This window comes from Periophthalmus magnuspinnatus, chromosome 19 (assembly GCF_009829125.3).
Source record: "Periophthalmus magnuspinnatus isolate fPerMag1 chromosome 19, fPerMag1.2.pri, whole genome shotgun sequence".
Taxonomy (NCBI): domain Eukaryota; kingdom Metazoa; phylum Chordata; class Actinopteri; order Gobiiformes; family Gobiidae; genus Periophthalmus; species Periophthalmus magnuspinnatus.
In genome coordinates, this window is record NC_047144.1 from 11,858,668 (window position 1) to 11,878,514 (window position 19,847).

Sequence of the window (19,847 nt, forward strand, 5' to 3'; positions counted from 1 at the left end):
TAATCATGTCTTCTCTTTCCTCTGTTCCAGGTTCTGTCCCGCCTCTGGATCCCTAAGGTGCCCGTCCCGCTCCAGCTCGGGCCTCTTCCCTCTGACCCCTCACCCCTCCTTGTCCGTTCACCTACGCACCGCTGTAGCTTCACATCGAGCCACGCACACCACTCACCTTACCAGGGGGCGCTCCTCCCGAGACCCCCCCTCCCCTGCAGCGGGGGACGGGACCCTGACATGCTCAAATAACTGACTCCGCCCCCCCACCCCAACCGTCGAATGACAAGTGTGCATCCGAGGGCGGGGCTTGCCTCAGTCTCTCCTGATTGGCTGCTGGATGGAATTGAGGTGAATGGAACACATGCCCAACGAGCAGGACTCTAACCCATCAGAGGGAGAAGAGAAACGGTCAGTACATAATTCAAAACTTTTATGTGATTAAAGATGCATTATGGAACTTTTCCGATGGAGAGTCTACCACCTGCACAGTATGGCATTAAACTTATATTTTTCTATGTAGACATGCAAGTTACAGGTCAGATCTGAGGTGACTTACAGTAAGAATGTGTTTTTCATGGTATTTTTGAGCAATAAAAACACGCACATTTAATGCCATACTATGGAATATTTCAGGCAAACATCCATGCAGACAAAAACGTGCATATTTATTAATTTATTTATATTTTTATGTAACTCCAAATTATGTTACCTCACTAAATACATCTAAATCTACTATACATTCGCAGTTAAATTAATTTGTTGGCGTAAAAGTGGGACGCAACAAAATAATAGGGATAAAAGTAGGTCGCACTCAGACAAGCCTTCTATCTATAGTCTCACCCGGGGGATTATATTTTTGTTATCAGGAATAAACGATGTGCTTTCTTTGTTGTTAATTGGTTTTAGTGGTTATAATGTTTTTCATACAAGGTTATTTTCAGGGAGTGTCTGCACTGACTTCAAAAATGTGTAATTATGAGCACGGTTTGGTGTATTTTGCTGTAGAAAAACTCAGTAAAGGCTAAACAGTCTGTCACGATAATTACAATACCAATTTATCATTCAGTATCTATCATGTGTACATTTTCCTTGTAACAACTTGGAGATTTTTTACATTTTTATGTAATGAAGTAACATTTGAGCTGTGTGTTATCATGATACACCTACACTTTAGAAAGATGATTGCTGGTTAAAAACTGTAGGATTTTTTCTTGCACACAGCCAAGTTACTAGTTAATTACTACATAATTTGGTTTCAAAGAGCCTCGTCAAATCAGGGACTGTCATTTACACCTCAAGGCAACTCCAGTGATAAACATAACCATCACATCCAGTGGGTGTGTGACTACAGTATTAGGCATGTCACCGATATATTCCTACAGAGAAATGTTGCGATAAACAATAACATTGAAGCTACTTGCCATTATTGCATAGAAAATGTACACGTGATAAATATTGAGCCCAAAATATACTGTTATCGTGACATGCCTGTACAACATAATCCAATGGAAGGGGTTTCTGTATGTAATAGTCTACTGCGACATAGCAAAAGACGAAGTTTAAACCTGTCATTTGGACAAATTGTTGTAAGATTGAAGACGTTTTGCTGCTCATCCAAGCCTCTTCTTCTGTTCTGGTCAGATTGTGGTGGACACTGCCTTATATCCATCTGAAGGGAGGAGCTAACTGCACTGAAAGACTGAACTGATAGAGATGAAATGGAGATGTATGGATGTAGGAACACTCTGGATCCCAGTCAACTGTACTCCATCTCCATCTTAAAGACATTAACCATTCATTTGAAGATGGTGAGGTTCAGATCTTAGCCAGAGAAAAGAAATGGTTTGAGAGGGGAGGTAAAGAAGCTATTTTTGTTAGAAAAGACAATCCTTCCTTAAACAGTAATGGGCGCCTTAGACATCACCTATCCCCAATCTATAACCACATCCTCAGACCCAAACAAAGGGAACAATAGCAGGGTCGTTAAAGGTGTAATAGGGTGGTTTGAGCTGAAGCTGGAAACAATAGATGTTTACAGTTTCAGTGCAGTTAGCCCCTTCCCTCAGATAGTTATAAGGCAGTGTCCACCAGCAATCTGGCCAGAACTGAAAAAGAGGCTTGGATGATCAGCAAAACGTCTTCACTCCTACAACAATCTGTCCAGTTGACAGATTTAAACTTCATCTTTTGCGATAGATCAGACCTGGACGACTGAGGGATTACACAGACAGTCTACCGCAACCCATTTCTCCTTATTTATTATCGAAAAATCTGAATCAAAATAGCTTTCTTTATTCATTGGAAACTACAAGTGGGAACATTTTGGTTATTTTTCTGTGCTCCGATGACCTTCTAGCTACTCAAGTGTTGCATTTTAAGTAGTTAGTTATGTATTTATTGCAGTTCACATTTTTAGTAGTACTGTACATTAGAATCGCTTTCAATATTATCGTTAATCTTATCTATATTTGCTTAAATTTGTTAGCGGGACAGGCCTACAGAGCACGAGCACAAGTAGGGACACAACGCCTCCATCCATAAAATACAATAAAAGATCTGATAGGGAATTCACGGGGATTTCACATCGTTTCTTCTTGATAAACAGCCTCAGCCAACCTCTCACAATTTCCACTTTGTTGAACTGTCCTGAACTTTGGTGATTTTTTTATGATGGTCATGCTGTATACATCTACAACATTAACGTCAGTCTGGGCCATCAAAAGGCAGGAAAATGGAAGTCACAAGGTTTCTTACGTGCGTCTATATCAACGGTAGATCACGGGATAGGGCTGAATTCACGGGCTTTGGGTTTTATTAGTTGAAATAGGTATCAGAAAATGAGACAAAACACGAGGCGAATAGGTCAGACAGCTTAATTTAATTTAAAGGCTATTTCCTTTAGTGATGAATACATTTAAAGTTCTGTTTTTTTTCTGTGCGGTTGAGAAAAAGTAATTCTATCACAGTACAGACATATTGTTAAAGTACCGTGGCAAGAAATGAGACTGATAATCAGGTGGTGCACGTTAGCATGCTAGTTGTTGCTCCGATCTGACCTCTGAAAGTCTTAAAACATGCTAATAATGTTCGGAATGCATAAGGTAAGTGAGGAACGATCGCTGAACTAGTTTTGTTTTTAAGACCGTAAAGTCAGGTACAGCGCCTTGAAATCGACATATTTATATTTTGACAAATCTCGTGTTATTCTAGTCAAAAATCTTTAGCTTTCGGCTCAGTTACTTCGTCTGCACTAAAACTGGATCTGAACATCTGCTTCCTGGTTACACGACCTAAAGTAAACTCTCTCTTCTTCTATATTTTCAACTTATGACCTCTCCTCCAGGTTTTATATGGCCCTATTTCTCGGTAAGGGGAGGTTTCTGGAGGACATTCGGACGTTCATTAGTCTGAATCATGGAAATTTCATGCCACTTTGCATCTGTGCTCTAGTTCTTCCGACGAAAACAAAACGCTATGTACTGCAGGATTTTCCATATAGCATCAAAGAGGGATTAACCACCGCAGTATGTGATGTGGTCCATATAAGCTCCAAAATGACTTCGGTGAGTTTCAGGGGAATACCGCAGCAAAATGGTCGGCTAATTTGCATACCTTCTTTAACGGAAATAAACAAATCAAAGTGAAAGAAGGATTTAGACGCTGCAGTTTGGAAGTTATATTAAGAACTATTAAAAGGGTTCAAGTCACATGGGAGAAAATGAGCTGCCAAATAAAAACTTTAATAATACAAAAAATATGCAAAATATTAAAATAATATATAGGCTAATGTTACAAAATATTCGCAATAATTTTAAGATTGATATAAAAGAAAGTTGATGTTGTTATCGATGCCAAATGGGCGTGTCCAATAATCGTAAACAAATTTAAAAGGCTTTTTGCGTAATATAAATTTATATTCTTCATTTGATTCACAGCTCTCTAGAGAGTATTTCAACAAATCCTACATTTTGAAGTTGTATAAGACAAACAGACAAACCTAAGTATTGGGTAACAACCATAGACTGTATCATAGCAACCAAAGAACCAATCCAGAGCCAGGCTGTTGAAAGTAACACCCCATTTAGCAACGCTGTCAATCAAACCTGTTGCTAACGCTTGCAGGAGTGACCTCAGGGAAAGAGTCACCTGATTTGTCTGTTATTAATGTTCATATCTTGATTAACGGACAAAATAGCGAAATAAAAACCCCAAGATCACGTAGAGCGGGTCAATATGAACATTTTAAAACCAAAATGAGGAGGCTCACTGCTGCGGTTACAGAGAGAGGGGCGACAGTGTTTCAATGTAAAGTGAATCGGAGCCAGAGTCGATGGAGCCGGATGCGCGCTCATGCTCACGTCCTATTTGGAACACGGTCAATAGTGTCAATAGTGCTTTATATGAAAGGTGAGGCGAGGCAAGTTTATTTGTATAGCACAGTTCATACACAAAGTAATTCAAAGTACTTTACGGAATAAGAAAGACATTAAAATCACAAAACAAACTAAGAAAAATGGGCAAACCTAAGTATTGGGTTACAATGGGTTCGAATGGGAAAAGCAGTAATCATCCGGAGCGGTAACTACGGTAACTCTCAATAGTGTTTTATAGAAGAAACATTTTCAACAATATATTTTATGATGAGAGAGAGAGAGCCCTGTTTTGCGGCACAGATCCCAGCACCTCCCCCTCCTCCGTATGTCCCATTTGTTTTGGTCCATGCTTGTGTTAAGAAAGTCAATCCTCCGCAGGCTGGTTGAATTCCTCAGCTAACATGCGCACCTGTCAGGAGATTATCGACCACAGCACTGGGAAGGCCAACTGTTAGAGACATGCATTAGCGTCCATGTCTGCTTTTTCATTTGTCCCGTGTGATTTAGTAACATATAATCCCTGTTGCTTATCCCTCTGTGTGCGTACCAACACCTGTACCATAATGCTTTGCACCTCGGGGATAATTAAAAGTACAGGGACTGAAGTGGTAAAGGCTTAAGACCGTCTGACGCCACTCATACAGAAAATATTTTGTATTTGTAAGGGGGATGTAAAATCTGATATCACCTATGTCTCTGCTGTAGTTTTTGTTGCTGGAAAGTGGTTTTGTGACTTTTATTTAGTGTTCAACTCAAGCTTTATGTAAAATATTTGGACGTATTTTTTGCGCCAAAGTACTAGAGCTGTAGTCCTTCGGTTATTTATTGGATTAGTTGGTCAATTTATTTTATTAGTTGACGATTATTGCGCTAGGATTATAAGGATTTATATGCACAACAGAGTGAGGGATGATTGGAGTGAGTTTGCTGGAGTTTTGGGGGCCACTTCGGGGACCATGCTACTTTACGTATTAGTTATTGCAATTAATCGATACATGTCTTTCGTTGAGCATGAATTTCTATAGTTAGCTACCCCCATAAAGTACTTAAGAACATGAATATAAAACATGTCAAACGTTGAAGGTGTGTCCATTGTTTGTTTAGCTGAATAAACATTTCCATTTTCTCCAAATTTGACTTTAAAGAAGACCTATTGTGCTTTTGTTGGTTCTATAGTTATAATCTGTGACACCTGTGGATCATTGTGTTATAATTTGCACATTTTAAATCGCAATATTCATCCAAAACGACTTAATAAAAGAAACAGGTTCGCTGACTTCGCCGTAAACGTCATCACAACAAAGAGTCGTCCAGCTGTTGGCCCCTCCTATGGACAGCTGCACATCACACTAGCGAGACGTGTATTTTTTTTTTTTTTCATTTGTACCAAAATAACTGCACGATCCTGCCGAATCCTATGTGTATTATCAATTTGCCAATGGAGGTGAAAATGAGGATTGATCGACAATATGGCGTCTTGAAAATAAGCAATTAAAAGTTGTTCAAACACGCACAAATCACTCCCAAAACAACTTCGAGAGGGTAAATGAGAAGGAAACAACTATAGCATGGTTAAAAGCTTTGAAAAATCAATTTTGCATAATAGGTCTGCATCATTAGTACAAGTAGTTTGGACAGTATTTGACCGTTTTCACAGCATTTTGAGTATACCACAAAGAGTGAGCGTAAACTAATGTAAACAAATGCAAATGATCAGCGCTTGGCCTGTACTTGGCCCCGGGCTTATAGCAGCTTGAACAGTCTCAGGCCACATGAAACTTTTGGCCTTTTCTGGTGAGTTTTCTGGTAGTTCCTGATGTTTACTACAACTCAACACAGCTACAAGTCACGTTTGCTTCCAACTGACACCTCTAGGCCAAGTTACTGGTGAGATCTGTACAAATGTGACCCTACTCACATTAAGAATCCTGATACTTTTGGACAGTTAAAACACCTGTAAATGAATAAATGTAAGATAGATAGATAGATAGATAGATAGGCAAGGCAAGTTTATTTGTATAGCACAATTCGTACGCAAGGTAATTCAAAGTGCTTTACAGAATAAGAAAGACATTAAAATCACACAAATCAAAACATAAATAATCACAAATAATCATTATAAATTTACCATTAAAAGAGAAGCGTTCAGAATAAAAACCTTTCAGTCACATGCACAGCTGAACAGAACCGTTTTGAGCCTGGATTTAAACATTGTCTCATAGATAGATAGATAGATAGAGACCTTGTGATGTCATGAAGTGGTAGTTTTCAAGTTAGCAGCTACTTTTACCTTTAGTTCAGTTCAAGGGCTAAAATTGTGCAATGATTTTAGTCAGTGTGTATAGAGTTTAAAGACACAGTGGAGCACTTCCTGTATCACCACATGACATCACAAGGTGGAACAGAGTGGGGTTTTTTTTTCGGTTTGAGAGAAGGTTTGTGCGTTAAACATGTGTGAATGGAACAAAACGCACAATTCCATGTACGTTTGTGAGGAAACAACATTATAACATAGATCAGAGAATAGCGTAAAATGGGCACTCTAAATTCCAGATGCTGTATGCTGCTAGCGTCGTCTTTGCATCATGACCCATGTATGCCAATGGACCTGACGTAATGGGGTTGCATAGTGTTGCGTTGCCCTGGCGAATCTCTGTTCCCCTGTGTGTCTGTGAGCTAGCTTCACGCTCACATTGTTTTTCATGTCGACTGATAGAGCTCTGTGTTATCTCTGGCAATTAGCCCTGAGCATCCCATCCAACTAGCATTACAGCTAATCGTAAAGTACTGCATACATTACTGCAGTTTTGACAGGTCCAGCTCCGGTCAGCGCCGCTAGCGTAAACTCTGTAAATTGCATATGACTTTTTGTTTATTGTTACGTCGTCTTATCTTCCCCCTTTTAAATGAGAATGTCATGTGGATTTGTCCTTACATCATCACGTGAACATCCCATATATTTGTCTTGTGAAGAAGAAACCTGAAAAACGAGTCAGGCTGACAGTAAAATAAGCCTGTATATTTGACATGTACAAGGTGCGTTAAACAAATATTTACCCATACGAACGCTATGTGCAAAATGGTTCCTGTTTACAATAGGGCTGCAAGATTAATTGAGATCGAAATCGCTATTTGAATCGACGCAGTTAGCAAATAACAAAGGGTGCCATTTTTGAAGTACTACAATTTCCTTGTATTTCCATAAACAACGAAACAGTTTTTCTCTATAAAAGCTGCTAACCCTGTACTTTAGATTTGTACAAACATTTTCAAATCATTAAAAACAGACCTGGAGTTGTGTCACACATGTTTAGCAAAAAAATCCTGCAAATTTAGGCTGAGTTTTTCTCTCAAAACACTCTGTTCCACCTTGTGATGTCATGGGGTAATACAGGAAATGCTCCACTGCGTTTTTAAATTCCATACACTCACTAAAATCATTTGGATTGTTTCAGTCCTGGAATTGTCAATCTCTACTGAACAAAAGGTAAAAAGGTAGCTGTTAACTTGAAAACTACCACTATGTGACATCACAAGGTGGAACGGAGCATTTTGAGCTTTGGAGATGTAGACAGACTTCAGACTGCAGGGTTAGTCAAACATGTGTGAATGAAACAAAACATAACTGCAGATATGTTTTTGTGAAGGTAACAGCGTTATAACATGACTTAAAGCTCACAAGAGTCCATTTTTTGCTTAATCTGTATTTTTCTCAGTACTCCTGCCTTCAAAATGTGAACTTTGAAGAGAATCCTGTTATTAAAACATAAATCACAGATCTAATCACAATCACAGTGCTTGTCACAAAAATCACATTGAGATATTGTTCCCAAATCGTTCAGCTCCTAGTTTACATTACGATCTTGTACTGCAACATGGCTCTAGCAGCACATTCAAGTTGTAGATTTTTGCACCACATGTTTTAGCACATCAAATATTCGTTGTCCAGTCTCTCATTAGAACAATAAAATTTAATCTCACAATAGTGCTTTGAATTTGGAGCCAGTCTTGTAAATGTCTGTGTGATGTATTGTACAGTTAAAGCATATCAAAGAAGGGCCTTGAGACACATATGGACTGAAGGGAGATAGACGCCATATATCACACTGATACTGTGGTACGTGTCAATACAATTACTATGAAGGATTTAAAGGTTTATTGCAAAAAAATCACCTGCTTTTCTTGATGTAGATGTTATTGCTTTGCCTGAAATGCTTGTCAGTATAGCTTTACACTTTTCTATCTCTACGGATCTGTAGAGAGTATTTGCTTAGTCCTAAAAACATATTTCCTACTGTAATAAATGCAAGATACATACATTTAATGCAATACTGGAATATTACAGGCAAATAAGTAACATCGAGATATGTTACATAGTGCCTCTTTAACATTGTCTGAATAGTGTTTTAGACCAAACTTCTGCCACACTGGAATTTACAATTAAAATGCTAAAATGTGTTTGGTTTGTGTGTGTGTGTGTGTGTATGTTTTTGTGTTTTTTTGGTGTTTTTTTTTTTTTTTTTTTTTTTTTGCAATTTAAGTAAAAAAAAGTTTATATTTTTTGGATGTTATTTTGTCATAAATTTCAATGTTTTTGTTGTTCTGCCACTCTGAAATTAACAGTTAAAATGTGACATTATTTTGTCATATACAGTATATATATATAAAAATATGTTTGTGTTTTTTTGTTTTGTTTTGTTTTTCTTTTTTGCAATTTTTAAGCCATCACAACATTTTTACGTTAATATGTTATTTTTATTGTATGTCAATTATTAGTATTATTATCATTATTATTATTATTATTGTAGTAGTAGTAGTAGTAGTAGTGGTAGCAGTATTAGTATTATTAGTAGTATTATCATTTATTTTAATTTAATTTTATTATTTTTTAATTTTTTTTATGTTATTTTGTCATAATTTTTTTAATGGTACTTTTTTTTTTTTTTTTTTTTTTTTTTAACAATTTAAGCCACGATCACAAAAGTTAACTCCTCTATACACTAAGGCCTGCAGACAATCCCATCGTCATGTATACAGTGTAGTACTAAACTAAAAATACTTTCTAAATGCAGACGTTCGCATGTTTCCACTTTTAAACCTCTTCTAACCGGACGTCTAAATGGGGTTGGCTACATGTTTATTAGTGGTTCCATGTCGGATATTGTACATGTGTGTGTGTATTTTGGATAGAGCTCATTTGTCTAACTTTCTCATCCAGTGGCATACATACTGCGTCCCACTTGTGCGCACGGCCTGTAATTTGGACATTGGCGGGACACTGGAGGGGAGAACAAAATGTCCATTAGAGCTGGATGTATAGGACAGTCCCTCGCCAGCTGTAAGGGGACAATAGGCCAGTGTGGCTCTCTAAACATAGGACAGGGGCGCGCATTCACGGGACGCTATGGATATAATTCTGAGTGCTTGGACCGCGTTGGTATTGTTGTGTGTGCCCAAAGAGCCCAACGACAAAGCAGATGTTGACTCCCATTGTGCCTTAAAGCGACTTTGTAATCTGATTTGAGAGAGGCATATTGTGTATTATGGTTTTGATTTACAGCGGGGATATACGCACATTTGCATACAATAAATTAAAGATTGTAATGTTTTTAAACCTCTGAGCAAAGTACTAAATGTGTTCTATGTCAGTTTTCAGCTCATTTGAAAATTAAGGCGTTATATTGTAAAGTACTACGTGCAAAATGAATGTGAAAACTGCTCAGTTGGTAAAGCGTTTGTCCTCTGTTGCCTCTCGACATAAACATCATTGGTTGACTGGTCAGATCCACTGACCCATAGGTTGGGGGTGCGAGTCCAGCATCCACAGGAATGTTGCCGTTGTGTCCCTAGTGTCTGCATTCACTGGTGTATGAATGTGTGTGTGAATGGATGAGTGCTTTCTTGAAGGTGGAAACGCACTATATACATCTAACAATTTACCATTTGTTGGGTAAGAAGCGACAGACAATTGTTGTTTTCAGATTCTAGGATGTGATGATGTCATGCTCCCAGATGGGGGCAGGAGACACGTTTTCCCCATTGATTACACTGTACTTTGCCATGAAATATCCAAAAGGTAACTTCATAAATGTTGAACCTGATTATTTCTATTACTAATAAGACCCCAGATCTCCCTATATTACAAAATAAATCTGCATTTTAACAGTATTTATTTTAGCTGTTAAACTATTGTACCTGGAGTTGTGTTTTGTTTCATTCACACATGTTTGAGTAACCCTTTATTATTACTCTATCTACATCTCCAAAGCTCAAAATGCTCCGTTCCACCTTGTGATGTCATGTAGTGGTAGTTTTCAAGTTAACCGCTACCTTTTGCCTTTAGTTTAGCAGAGATCGCCAATTCCAGGGCTGAAATTCTCCAAATGATTCTAGTGAAGTGTTTAAAAAGACAGAGGAGCACTTCTTGTATTACCACATGACATCACAAGGTGGATCAGTTTTTTTCAGTCTAATTGTGCAGGGTTTGTGTGTTAAGGTATGTGGTTTGTGATGAGTAAACAACATAAATCAAAAAATAGAATAACATGCGCCCTTTTAAGTATGACCAACCAGAAAAACATGTAAAATAATTAACAGAAAGATAAAAGTAAATTGCTAGAAATCATCTCCCTTCAACCGCAAATTCCTTTTAGCACTATTGTAATCGTCTTCAACTAGATTAACATGAGTAACGCTTTTATCTTTTGTAGAATTACCTGTTTGACAACACGTGCACCTCTGTCATTTAATGTAGGCACAGCTCCGGGTGTTGACAGCAGACAAGTTCAGTACATTATAGCTACAGTCACACAGACCAATAGTGGCTAAGGAAGGGAGTGTGTTTTTGAGTGCAAGCTAAAGATAGTCACTGTGCTGCTAGAGACATCCAGCATAAAGAAGTGTACATTAAGAATCTATGCATCTGCAAGTTTAAAACCACTACGACGGTTTACCATGCTCTTTTTACAACCCCGATGCATCATCCGGTCAGCGCTGTAAGTCAGTTTTATTATTGGGCTATGCTATTTTCAATATGGATTTTGCTTATGTTGGTTTACTACTAGTCGTTTTGTGCTGGTCCGGATTGGATTGCAAAGTAAGAAAGCTGTAGTAGTCGTTAAGCAGAAGTAGTCGGTAGTAATACTTAGGCCTGTCATAATTACTATAACAAGTTTTTGTTCAGTACATGATATACTTTTGGGGGTATTTGTCATGGGTACTTTTTCCTTGCAGTAGTCGGAGTTATTTTTCTGTACTACAATGAGATTTGAGCTGTAAAAGAGATGAATTATGACTTTTATAACACATTATAGATACAAACTAACTACTTTTGTGTTGGTTTGTGTTGTGTATTTTTGCAGTACTTGATTTTTAACAATACTGTACATTAAGAATAGTTTTTTATATGAATCATTTTGCTTTATGGTTTGGTGTTATCATCTATATTTACTTACTAACAGCTATATTTTGCACTTTAAATGACAGGCCTAGTAATTGTAGTATTTTAATGCTTTAGTCTTATCGTGCAACTACTTCAATTATCAGTGTTGGTTCAAGTTCAAGCTAAAATTTAAGTGTGCACAGTGCAATTCAAAGTAATTCAAAGTACTTGCTATTATTCCATGCAAATCTATAGTGGATGAAACCGTAGCTCAAAACTGGCATATGTAATTAGTTCGTTTTGCCAAGTAATTCAATCTTCTAACTGTCTCAGTATAAGTTCTGGGAATAATAATAATGTGTGTTGCAATTCACATTCCAAGACTTAAAGAGCTGCTGAGGTTAGAAGAAGCTATACACAATGTACCGTACCATACTGCTGTCATGCCCCAACCTGTTTGGGGGAGGGAAAAAAAAGTGCCTTTCCATCAAAAAACCTTCAATTATTCATGTTTTTTCATTGGAGATCAGAGCCGTGTGTGCTTGTGTGTATTTGTGTGTGAGTGGTACTACAGTGATGAGAACTGACAGCTGACCATTCCCATATCAAACACAGGCCACATTTGTATTTCAGTTTTGTTTTTGTTGGGAAATATTTTTAGCCAGAAAATAATCTCGTACTTTGTCATGTATGTGTCCAAAATGGCTCTTGTATTGCATGTACGTTTTACATTTTCGTACCATTATTACATCATTACATCAAAATATTCAATGTTCGATGTGCAAAATGGCTCTTATATTGCAACTTTTTATACCAATGTTTCATCTCTCATTAGAATAATAAATGTAATCATGATTTTTTTTAGGGGGAATTAATACCTTGGTACTTGCCGGGTAAATCCACACTGATATCTGTCTGTGTTTTCTGTACAGCTTGATATCAGTCTGGTCCACATGTCCTCCGTTGCGTCTCAAGCCCGGTCAAATGTTATCATCCAATCAGATCCATTCTTTCCCGTGACACATGCGAAACGAAGGAGCTCATTGGTCACTTATGATTTACAAGTATAATCAATGTATGTCACCTCAGATTAACAGAGTTTAGTGCCTCGTCCGTTAGTTCTGTAGAAATGCGCCGTGTTATTTCTTTCATGCGTGTCCCTGATTGGCCGATCCACCTGTCAATCACATTATTATTTATTTTTTTACCATGTTTGTGGTGACATCCTGACTAAAGTTTTCGAGTTCCATCTTTAAAACTAAATAGACAAAATTCATAAGAAATATTAAGAAATCGATTCATATTGAAACTGTTGACCAAAATATGTGTCATTTTTAGCATCATTGCATTTACACTTTGACAAAAAAACAACACTTGTGCGAAATACTTTTACTTTTTACTCTTAAACAGGTACTTGAATACTTTTAATACTAATATTTTTTTCATGTAATTATTTTACTTGACTAACTTTTTACCTCTGTATCAGTACTTTTACTTAAGTAACCAAACTGATCCAACCATCAACTAACCATCACTGACAATAAGTTACAATACCATTTTTAAACTTAACAAATAGCACATGTTTGAGTTGTATTACTGTAACCAGATTTTTTTTTTTTTACATTTTTAATTTTTTTTAAATATATATCCATCTATAAATATCTAGATCAACAACTTTGTTTTTTTTGTTTTTTTTACCACTGTAGATCTTATAATATCCCAGTTGTCATCACATTAATCACTCTTGAGCACTTCTGAACTTGCTTTGCCTGTATATGCATTTTCTGTATATATATAAACAGCCAATTGTAGCATCTATCCCCACGGTCTCTATCTGCCGAGCTTGTATTTCCAGTTCTCCTCTTCTTCTCACACATGACACTTTGATGCCTGTCGCCCGGAGGTAGCGCGCTTCTTCTGATGTGGAGTCATTTGGCAGAAAGCATTTACCCCTGAATGACAGCCCGCGTCAGTCCCACTCACTCACCAGTTTCATTCCGGGCTGACAGTGAACGCGTCAGGGTGACAATGGTCCTCCACGGTGCGCTCTGGTCTCGATCGGCTGTCAGCGCCGCGGTAGATATAATGATGGCAGTGGAGGAGAGAATAAAAACGCAACTTACTGAAGGATATTTTAAGACGTCGGCGTGTTAAGGCAAATGTAATGACGTCATACTCCCAGATGGGGGCAGGAGACAGTTTTTCCTATTGATTACTTATTGGTTGTACTTTGCAGGTAAATTTACAAATGTTGAACCTGATCATTTCTCAGGAACGCACTGTATACAACCAGGGTCTGCATGTTTTGGAATATTATTTTTAGCTGGCCCCATCTGTATTAAATATTTTGGCCAATAGAATGTTGTGATGGCATCTGAAACCATAGACTGTATATATAAATGGACATAGCTAACCCGCTACCCACCGCGTTCCAAATAGGACTTGATTGCGGGCACGCTTCAGGCTTCATCGACTCTGGCTCCAGTTCACTTTCCATTGAAAAATTGTCACCCCTCTGTAACTGCTGCATTGAAGCTCGTCATTTTGGTCTTAAAATGTTCGTATTAACCCGCGCTACATGATCCCGGGGTTTTTTATTTCGCTTTTGTGCCTGTAAATCATGATATGAACATTAATAACAGACAAATCAGGCGCCTTCTTTTCCTGAGGTTTGATTAACAGCATTGCTAAGGGCGTCGCTATGGATTGGCTCTTTGGTTGCTATGGGTGACGTCACACTCCCTTAGTCCACTTCTTTATACAGTCTACGTCTAAAAGCCAGCAATGGTTGACGATTTAAGCAAAGTCGGTAGCGTGTTCACGTCACCGAGAGTCAGTGAATGAGAAATCAAAGAAATACGCACGGCTGTCAGAGAACTGTCCGAATACTCTCTGAATACTTTCACTTTTAGTTCTTTTACATTATAGTGCAAAAAACGTGACATAAAATTAAAACAACTTCATGTTCGCTCCACAGTTTGTCTTGCGTTTACTTATCATATATTCCAGAGCACTTAGACTCTTTTTCATGGGTGCACTGTTCAAATACAGAAAAAATACAAACAAAGAAACAAAACAAGTAAGTATATAAGCACATTTAAAACATTAAAAAACAGCTGCAGGTGTGAGTGTAAAAGTTTTCTACCAGATTTTTAAATTGTGATTTGCTTGTACTTAAAATATATTCCATTTTTGTAAAGCAAAACATCCAAAAGCCCTTTTTCCTCATCTCAGTTCTGGTGCTGCTGGTCCTTAGACTTGTACAGTCATGTGATCTTGTATTAAAAGTTCTCGTATAAATGATTAACAAGCACGTGAGATATCCAGGCAGTCTCTGAAGTAGTCCCTTATAGATACATTTCATACAGTGCTGTTCTCTTCAAACAGACAGACATGGCCAACCCATTTTTCCACAGAGAATACAGTGATGGGACAATAAAATACGAACAGCTGTCAGAGTACCGCATTCTGAATACTTGGAATACTTTCACCTTGAGTTGCTTTATGTTATAGCATAAAAAACATGACGTAGAATTAAAAGAACTTAATGTGTGTTCCACAGGTTCTCCGCAAGAGCTATATCAAATACTGCAATGTACTACTTTGGTTGAATTAAGTAACTATGCTCTAAATACCACCAAATGAAAGAGTAACTGTACCAGAATAATAGCACTCTGAATACATTTTTGGTACATTTATTAAGCTGCTTCCAAACACTGAATTGAGTCTGTATCAGCCGTGACTTTTGATTACTTCTCACACCAAACAGGAGCACCGAAGAAAATATTTGGTATTCCGAGTACCACCAACAAATCAAGTACACAACAGGACTATTCCAGGTCTAATCTAAGACTAAACCGGGTCTCAAAGTGGACTACACCATTACCACTGTAGTTCAAAACAAGAAATTATCCAAAGAAAATTAACTCTAAATTAGGCAACCCACAAACTGAAGATCTGTGCAAGGTACCACAGTTTGAGAAACACAGCATGAGTACTTTAATGTAGTATTTATAGTAGTAGTAGTAGTGTGTTTTTAAGTTCTAAATAACACAACTGTAGTAAAATAAAGTAAACTATATAGAAGTATCCAGGGTTTGCTTAAAAACATCTAGTTTGCGATAGAACTTTCCAGTCTATTATTATCATTATTACATAGTTTATTTCATTTTTTGACAATGGCTAGGTACAGGGTGACACTTGAACACACACAAACTACTTCTCCTCACAATCATTTGATATTCACACAGTTTTTACTTTATTCAAAAATGTCCAGTTCTATTAAAAGGTGCTCAAAGTGGTGCTCTTAAGTTGCCAGATTCAGATTTTATTTAACAGCGTATTGTTGGAAAAATGGGACAAAGGGAGAGTAAGTGTGGGCCTAATTAAAGAGTGGAGTTTGTGCTGGCATCTCATTTACAGTAACTCCTGAACAGCCAATTATTTTGCTGCCGTATCTCCCAGGAGGAAATGAGAGTTTGAATATGCTTTTTTTTTAACAGAACGAGCTTCTTTTAGTGTTTGGGGATACTTTCTATACAAAAAACATCCAAAACCTTGTTACAAAAAGTGCTGCAACTGGGGAATATACTGTAAACAACACTAAAATATCAAAGGGTAGCTGTGCTAATTTACTTGTAAACCAAATCATATTTTTGTGTACATTTTAAAAAACTTTGAAGTATATTGCAATTGGAACTCATCACAAAATCCATGTTTTTTCGCTCCTAAACTGTGTATATGGTGTTTTAATAGTGTCATCTACTGCTCCGTGTCTTTATTCTGTAACTTTAGTGCAGGCTAGATCAATTTGCAGCTTTCTGGTCGAAAATGCCCAAATCTAAGTTTGTGCTGCTTTTAGTGGCATCTGCAATTTCCAGTAGTAGGTGACATCACGTATAATTTCCCTGATTGCAGCCACGTGTTTCTGATGACAAACATCTCCTTAACCAGAGGGCCACTTCTCAAAACATATTCGAAGCAGAGGGCCACAGACCGATGATCAATGCAGTGCGGTACTTTATACACAGCTTTGACAGAGCCGCTGTGTATTAATAAGGCATGAAACATATTCATTTTAGGTCTTTGTCACACTGCAATGTGATGTTTGGGGTTATAGTGGTAGAAATAGTTTAATTTGCTGTAAAAAGTACTGCTTAATATCAATTGGGCTAGTTCAGCAGGAAGCTTGAGGGCCAATAAAAACTGGTCTGAGGGCCGCATTTGGCCCCCGGGCCATAGTTTTGACACCCCCGTGTTAGACCAATCACACTGTTCCATATATATATATATATATATATATATATATATATATATATATATATATATATATATATATATATATATATATATGACTGATGTGTTGTAGTGCGTTTATGTAGCCAAAAATTTACCAGTTAATTTATTTCAACACACGCATTAAGATAAAAGTTTAACCTAGACCTGGGACAGAATATAGATCTTTTAGTATAGATGTAACTCTGTTTATCAAAGATTTACAACTGTAGTAATAGATCTACAATAGATGAACTGGTGATTAAGGTTAAGGTACAGTTTACTCTCCGTGGGAAAACTTGTCCTCTGCATTTGACCCATCCTTCAATGCATCTGTGTTAATCTGATCTTAGTCATGCCTGAAGGAAACATGCCCAGACATGTGGAGAAACATGCAAACACCACACACAAAAGCCCAGTATATCTTCCCATAATCTTCTAGCTGCAAGGCGAGAGTGCTAGCCTCTCGACTTTAGCTCTAATAGCAGACAACTGTGACTTTGTGCCTTAATGCTGCACACGGTGGTGAAATATGGCTGCAGAAGTTGTGTGTATGTTAAAAGCAGCTCATGTGATTTATGTTGCTAATGGACTTGGTCTGACTGAGAACCGATGAGATAGACCCAGGAGACACACATCCCCGGATCCTGTCTCCTATGGATTTCATAATGCCTCATCTGCACTTCTAGAACAATCTTGTCTTTAACGTGTCAGATGGAATATAGTTACATGGATCAAACTCGCAACTATAATGTGACCATAGACTGTGTAAAGAAGTGGACAAAGTGAGTGTGGCGCCACCCATAGCGCTCAGCTTGGATCAAATGAAGCTTATTGAGGCTAGCAGGTATTGGGCGAATCTGGAGTCGAGATCCATATTAGGAATTCCGACTGCGGGTATCATAGCGACCAAAGAGCCAGTCTGGAGCAAAGGTGCTGCACCGCTGGTTTGGCGGGGGGGGGCTTAGCAACACTGTCAATCAAACCTTTTGCTAACGCTAACCAGAGTGACCTCAGGGAAAGAAGGAGGCTGATTTGTTTCTTATTAATGTTCATATCTTGATTTATGGACACAATAGCAAGATCAAAATACCAGGATCATGTACAACGGGTTAATATGAACATTTTCGATGGAGCTGGATACGCTAATAGGTTAGCTATGTCCACTTATATATACTGTCTATGATTGTGATTGGAAACTAGGGCTGCTCAGTATAATGCATTCAAATCGAAATCATAATTTGAGTTAGCGCAATGATCAAATGCAAAAGCTGCAAATATTTTCATAATAGCATGTGATCTACAAACATGTTCTGAAATGCATAGAGTAGGTATTACTTATCAGGTCATATTTCGGTCGTCTTTCAAATATTAACACTCCCGGAGTTGTTTACAATGTGCGCTCCGAACAGAACCCTACTTTTTAAACAAATATTGCAAATCAAAGTAAATATAGACGATAAACGATAATATTGAAACTAATTTATGCCTCTGACACAATAACCCAAGAGTAAATTTAAACCACAAAAACTATTCTAAATGTACAATACTGTTAAAACATTATGAGCTGCAATAAGTAAATAGCAGAATGAAACACTTTCGTTCTTAGTTTGCATCTGACACACAGGTTGGCGGTGCGATTCCAGCTCCCACAAATGAATACTGTTGTTAAAATAAACAGCGTTGTGCCAGAATGTGTGTCTGTCTGCATGAACAAATAAAAATCTAAAACAACTACATAAAGACACACAATAGCAAAAGGAAATGTATAGTAGTAATAGCACTGATAGCAGTATAGACATCTTATTGTGTTTCGTACCAAGCATTACAGTATATTAAATAGACACCACCATGGCCACGGTTTCCTGCTCCTGGCTTATTTCAGCCATCTTTGCAAAATTGCAGAATTATAGCTTAATATGTGAAGTTTAATTTGGGGAGCAGATGGTTGGCTGGTACATGCACACACATGATGAATAGGGACATAAACACAGAGTCTCCCAAGTAGCTCCGGGGCCTGCTGTCAATGCAATGAAAAAAGTACTTGTCTGACTTTAAACACTACAATATGTCTCTGCACCATTTGGGATTTTTAAAAGGAAGATTGCATGGGTTATTTGTTGATAGATTGTAATCACTGACTATTCATGGGTTTAATTCTGGCTGTTGCGATCCCAGGAAGTAATCATTTTGAGTTTCGTTTAGTTTTAATTTGTCAGGGATTATGTATAAATCCATTAATCTTACAACAGAACGTATGATTTGTACCAGATCCATAGTTGTTTTTTTTATTTTTTCATTTTGCAAACCTGAAACAAAATGTCACCATGAAGTTGTCAAAACTACTTGAAATTCCCGACCTGTTCTGATTTTCCGCCCTGAAAACATTTTGACAAGTTAATTAGAAATGTCCAGCCCTGTCAGAAGGCCAGATGAATCATGAATACTTAATTACGTCATCGCGCAGTTTAGCATACGGTTCCAGTTCATATTTTTACAATCTGTACATGATTTAGAATAAAACTTTTCTGTTCGCTATTGTTGTTTCTAACTTGACTTTGATATCTTTAATATTACCATGTGGTCTTAATATTTATATTATATGAAGACCATTCGAAAACTATTCAGATGAGGTCCAGTTCTTTCAAATCTTTCCTATTTATGTCTTTTGTTGTGGTAAACGGTCACATTTTTATATAGCACTTTCCAAACTTTTTTTTAAAGACACGCACATCAAAGAACCACTCACACATTCACGCACGCATTCATACACCAGTGTACGAAAGACACTGGTGTATGATGCAAGACACATCTGACCGTACAACCGG

General features: G+C 37.6%; 1 protein-coding gene across 1 annotated transcript in view; it reads left to right on the forward strand.

Moving 5' to 3' along the window:
• Positions 1-222: 222 nt before the first annotated feature.
• Positions 223-19,847, forward strand: part of LOC117387355 (thyroid hormone receptor alpha-B) — a 60,554-nt gene continuing 40,929 nt past the window's right edge. The window contains exon 1 of the mRNA XM_033984857.2: positions 223-399. Coding sequence (XP_033840748.1) covers positions 344-399 — 56 coding nt within the window. The 5' untranslated portion in view covers positions 223-343. The remainder of the gene's footprint in view (positions 400-19,847) is intronic.